General features: G+C 40.7%; 1 protein-coding gene and 1 pseudogene across 2 annotated transcripts; both read left to right on the top strand.

Moving 5' to 3' along the window:
- Nucleotides 1-542: 542 nt before the first annotated feature.
- On the top strand, nucleotides 543-1939 carry LOC306740032 (nuclear factor 7, brain-like; annotated as a pseudogene). Its single transcript has one exon. The product of its transcript is annotated as a nuclear factor 7, brain-like (transcript).
- A 2409-nt stretch (nucleotides 1940-4348) lies between these two features.
- LOC306740029 (nuclear factor 7, brain-like) lies at nucleotides 4349-5882 on the top strand (the record flags this gene model as incomplete). Its single annotated transcript, XM_079222132.1, has 1 exon — nucleotides 4349-5882. One exon carries the CDS (start codon nucleotides 4349-4351, stop codon nucleotides 5756-5758), a length of 1410 nt encoding a protein of 469 aa, XP_079078258.1. The 3' UTR covers nucleotides 5759-5882.
- Nucleotides 5883-6000: the final 118 nt, after the last annotated feature.

Raw genomic sequence — 6000 nt, 5'->3', positions numbered from 1 at the left:
CTTAAAGCATCATTATGACCTGCTTATCTCTGATACAAGAATATGTTTTTTTTTATAGTTGCGATCTTTAGGACCATAACCACAATTCGTTTGACCCTATATGAACTTAACTTTTACGAGATATAAAAGACCTTAACTCAAAAGGTACATTTACAAATACAACTTCAAGTGAGTTCAAAGGTTCTGAAAGTGAACATTAAAAAAGCTGTCACAAAGTTCAAAGATAGTGAAAGCTGTAATCAGCAACGAGGAGCAGCACTGAACAAACTGCTGAATGTCTTGAAGAAGTTACGTATCCTGTTCTCTCTGCTGGTATTAAAAACATATCACTGCATTTGTCACAGTTAATGATTAACCAATGAAAGATGTTGGTGGAATTGAAAGCAAAGTCTGACATTGTTGAAAGGAGACAGGACGCCTTTCCACTGAGAGAGATCTCTGTCCAACATTGTTCCAACTGGAGGACTGAGAGGAGCAAACTGAAGGGAAGTAGAGTTTGGTGAGTCTTTTTATTTTGAAGAACAATTTGGCAAAGAAAGGAAATGGCTGAGAAAATAGTTCTTTTTGAAAGTTTCCTGAACTGCAACGTTTGTTCAGAGACTTTCAGAGATCCCGTGTCTCTGAGCTGCAACCACAGCTTCTGTTCAAGCTGCCTGCAACTATTCTGGAACAAGCTGAAAACAAAAACTGTCCCATTTGTAGAAGAAAATCCTCAAAAGACTTTCCAGATATTAATTTTGCACTGAAGGAACTGGCTGACTCCTTTGCTGAGAGACAGAAAACTGGATCATCTGAGACAGAGAAAGAGAAGAAGGTGGAGGTGGTGTGTAGTAAACATGGAGAAGAGACTCAACTGTTCTGTGAGGACGAGCAGAAAGCTGTGTGTCCTGTCTGTGAGTTTCCTCTCCACCAGAGTCACAAGGTGGTTCCTATAGAACAAGCAGTCAGTGACCTGAAGGACCAGCTGAGATCTGACTTGGAGTCTCTGCAGGACAAGAGGGACAAACACAAACAAGTGGAGGAAACATACAATGAAGTGACGCAACACTCCAAGAAGCAGCTGTTGTCCACAGAGAGGCAGATCAGAGCAGAGTTCAACAAGCTGCACCAGTTCCTGAAAGAGGAAGAGGAGTCCAGACTGGCAGCTCTGAGGGAGGAAGAGGAGCAGAAGGGGAAGACTATGAGCAGAGAGATGAAGATGATTCAGGAGCAGATCTCCTCTCTGTCAGACAGCATCTCTGCTGTTGAAGAAGACCTGCAGAAACACAAGGTGTCATTCCTCAGCAGTTATAAACCCACTCAGACCAGAGCCAGAGTCCAGAGCTCACTGTCAGATCCACAGCTGGTCTCAGGAGCGCTGATAGATGTGGCCAAACACCTGGGCAACCTGTCCTTCAGAGTCTGGGAGAAGATGAAGGACCAGGTCCACTTCAGTCCTGTCATTCTGGACCCAAACACTGCAAACCCCTTTCTCTTTCTGTCTGATGATCTGACCAGTGTGAGACATGGAGACACAAAGCAGCAGCTTCCTGACAATCCAGAGAGAAACACTCATTGTGCAGATGTTCTAGGATCTGAGGGCTTCAGCTCAGGGAAACACAGCTGGGAGGTGGAGGTGGGAGACCATCCTTACTGGAATGTAGGTTTGGCTAAAGAGTCAGTTGACAGGAAAGGAAAGATATTTGTTTCACAAGGTTGGTGTTTATATCATCACAGTGGAAAGTACACTAATGGAGATGGTAAGACTGTCAGAGTGGAGAAGAGTCTCCAGAGGATCAGAGTCCAGCTGGACTATGGCAGAGGGAAGGTGTCCTTCTACGACTCTGAAGACATGACTCACATCTACACTCACAAAGACACTTTCACTGAGAAACTCTTCCCATGGTTCAGTATTGGAGAGGCTGGTGATGCTAAAACTGCTGAGATCAAAATCTGTTAAACTGATATTTCTCTGTGATGTTCAGACATGTTTGTGTTTGTTTAGACTTCACTGTGTCAAGATCTCATTGATATAATCAATACAACCAACAGTTATAATAAATACAAACAAATATATGTAATACTCAAACTGTATCACATACTGGATCATACACTTTTCACACATACACATTCAATAATAACTAAATCTAACATTTAGTAAATCCAAATACTTTGTTTCTAGTTGTGTTTCTTTAACTTTGATCATCATCAGACATCAGTTTTAGTTCATAAGATTTATGGATCTTCTGTTGACTTATTTCATTTTAAATGTTATAATTTCAGTGTTTCACACTTTACACTCAGAGTCTCAGAGGTTCAGTGAATCAAAACACATTATGACTCTTATCTTTTCATGATTTACTTTTTTTCTGGTCTCTACTGTCCCTAATGTTTATTGCAACCCGTTTTTTATCCCTGTTTATTGTTTTCATGCAACTTACTATAAAAACATGAACAATGTCAAGCATAGTTGAGATCCTAGGAGCTCCCCTGAGTGAAAGGCCTCTGTACTGGACTAAAAGCTCAGGCCAAGGAACACAAGGGTGGCGATGTAAAGTATAACCTAAAAGTTGCTTTTGCATTCATATGATTTATGTGATGTAATAAGCAAAAGATAATATGTGAAGTAATGAAGTTCCTCTTTGACTAACGAAGAGAGAGTATCCTGTTGACGTCATAATGTGTGTGTGCTGAACTGTGATAAAGAATGATGTCATTGAGCAACTGGGTGCAGGGAGCAAGGATGAGAGGGAGGGGGGAATGGCACGAGTGGACGATACAAAGAGAGACTGGAAGCATCGAGTGGGGACGTCTGCCTGGCACTCAGCTGATGACATCGTCCTGCACAAGCATTGGAGGACTCTGTCTCTGCTCATGGCTCAGAGGACACAACCGGCTGACGGAGGTTCTCATATCGCCCCTCTGCCAAAATCATGAGGAGGAAGGATTCTGTTCACTGTGACTTTGTACAGAGTCTGGAGCATCGCAGACGGCACTTCTCTTCCTGGCAGGAGGAGTCAGGTGTCCCGCCATGACCGGGCGGGTCAGTTCACCCCCCAACTACCACCAAAAGGACTCTTCCACCCGGCCTCGGCTCAGTATAAAGTATGTTATGATCAAGCTGTAATGTATTCAAATGAAGTGAACTGTTGAGCTGTTGCTATGCCCCTTCTAATAATCCTGCAATAAATATCTAATCTGCATTTAAAGCAAGTAGTCCAGAGTTTATCATTGGAAAGTGTACTTTCCCATTGAACGGAGAACTGGTTCATTATAGTCCTGTGAAAGAGGCTTAGTTATCTACCGGATCTAACAACACATACAATATGGTTTTAATCTAAAATTCTTTTTTCTTTTAATACACATTACGAAAGTAAGTTTTATCCATCTGTTATTAAGCAAAAATGCACCAAAAATCAATCCACATGAATATGTTTTAACTATGTCATCGTATAAAAAAAACCTTAAAGATAAAAGCTTCTGAGTTTTTTTGTTTGGGATTCCTTGTTTTATTCCGTGAAAAGAACTGTTTTAATTGTGTTTTATTAAGATAAGATACAATTTTATTTATTCTGAGGGTGTTGAACAGTCGTAATAGAAAAGTGTGAAGAGTGTAAAGATAAAGCTTAAGAATCCAAAAATACATACAATATGAACAATTCCAAAATCAGGTTCCACTCAAACCCATTGATAACATTATGAATGGGTTTGATTCAGTCTGTAATTATTTCAAAGCTTCTTCATAGTGTCATGAATTTTGTATGTTTTACATGATCAGTGACAGAAATGATTAATGAAAATGTTTGTGATCAACAGAGCTTCAGTTTAAAAAGTTTTTTTTTTAATTAAATCAACTATATATTAATAAATGTACATCAGGGGGACATTGTCTTTTAATTACAATCAGAATGTAATCTTTCTAACACTTTGGTTACATGATTTTACGTGCTGATTATTTCCTAAAACACGTCAAACTAATTTATGAAATGTTGTATTTTAAAGTATTTCTCTTGTTGAAAAGTGTTGCATTGTCAATACATTTCATTATGTTTATTTTTTCATCTTAAAATAAATTATTTTTCACAAGTAACATTTCTTAGTCAGTTCTTGAGGAAAATGGCAATACAATTTGATAATAAACCAAACAGCACCATCTGCTGGTAATAAAGAGGATGTCAGCTGTTCGTTATTTACATAAAAAGATCGAAAGTGAAACTTAAAGCTGACGTCCACGTTGCTGAACGCAGCAGAAAGTCGCCATTGCAGGGTGAAGTATCTCTACTATAAACATACAACCAGAAGGACTTTAATCTGTCATTTAAAGAGACAGATTTAGTGAGTCTTGCTGTTTGAAGATAAACCAGAGAAAATGGCGGAGAAAATAGTTCTTCTCGAAACTTTCCTGAACTGCCACGTTTGTTCAGAGACTTTCAGAGATCCTGTGTCTCTGAGCTGCAACCACAGCTTCTGTTCAAGCTGCCTGCAACTATTCTGGAAACAAGCTGAAAACAAAAACTGTCCCATTTGTAGAAGAAAATCCTCAACGGACGAACCAGCAGTGAACTTTCCACTGAAGGAACTGGCTGACTCCTTTGTTGAGAGACAGAATAATGCTTCACCTGAGACGGAACAAGAAAAGGAGAAAGAGGAGGTTGTGTGTGAAAAACATCCAGAAGTCCCTTATTGGTTCTGTGAGGAAGAGCAGAAAGTTGTGTGTCCTGTCTGTGAGTTTTCTCTCCACCAGAGTCACAAGGTGGTTCCTATAGAACAAGCAGTCAGTGACCTGAAGGACCAGCTGAGATCTGACTTGGAGTCTCTGCAGGACAAGAGGGACAAACACAAACAAGTGGAGGAAACATACAATGAAGTGATGCAACACTCCAAGAAGCAGCTGTTGTCCACAGAGAGGCAGATCAGAGCAGAGTTCAACAAGCTGCACCAGTTCCTGAAAGAGGAAGAGGAGTCCAGACTGGCAGCTCTGAGGGAGGAAGAGGAGCAGAAGGGGAAGACTATCAGCAGAGAGATGAAGATGATTCAGGAGCAGATCTCCTCTCTGTCAGACAGCATCTCTGCTGTTGAAGAAGACCTGCAGAAACACAAGGTGTCATTCCTCAGCAGTTATAAACCCACTCAGACCAGAGCCAGAGTCCAGAGCTCACTGTCAGATCCACAGCTGGTCTCAGGAGCGCTGATAGATGTGGCCAAACACCTGGGCAACCTGTCCTTCAGAGTCTGGGAGAAGATGAAGGACCAGGTCCACTTCAGTCCTGTCATTCTGGACCCAAACACTGCAAACCCCTTTCTCTATCTGTCTGATGATCTGACCAGTGTGAGATGTGGAGACACAAAGCAGCAGCTTCCTGACAATCCAGAGAGAAACACTAAGTATGCCACTGTTCTGGGATCTGAGGGCTTCAGCTCAGGGAAACACAGCTGGGAGGTGGAGGTGGGAGACCATCCTGTCTGGTTGGTAGGTTTGGTTAAAGAGTCAGTTGACAGGGAAGGAGAGATATTTGTTTCACCAGAATATGGAGTCTGGTGTTTAAGTCATCGCAGTGGAAAATACACTAATGGAGCTGGTAAGACTGTCAGAGTGGAGAAGAGTCTCCAGAGGATCAGAGTCCAGCTGGACTATGACAGAGGGAAGGTGTCCTTCTACGACCCTGAAGACATGACTCACATCTACACTCACAAAAACACTTTCACTGAGAAACTCTTCCCATATTTCAGTATTGTAGAGGCTGGTGATGCTAAAACTGCTGATATCAAAATCTGTTAAACTGATATTTCTCTGTGATGTTCAGACATGTTTGTGTTTGTTTGACTTCACTGTGTCAAGATCTCATTGATATAATCAATACAATCAAAAATTATAACAGAAACAAATATATGTAACACTCAAACTGTTTCACATCATCAGATCATAAACTTTTTGACTTATTTTAGTTTAAATGTTATAATTTCAGTGAATCAAAACACATTCTGACTATGACGGATTACCTTTGTTTGCTTTAAATAGTT

This window comes from Taurulus bubalis (assembly GCF_910589615.1).
Source record: "Taurulus bubalis genome assembly, chromosome: 8".
Lineage (NCBI taxonomy): Eukaryota > Metazoa > Chordata > Actinopteri > Perciformes > Cottidae > Taurulus > Taurulus bubalis.
The sequence above is the reverse complement of the archived record's forward strand: the minus strand, read 5'-3'. Positions and strand labels throughout refer to the sequence as shown.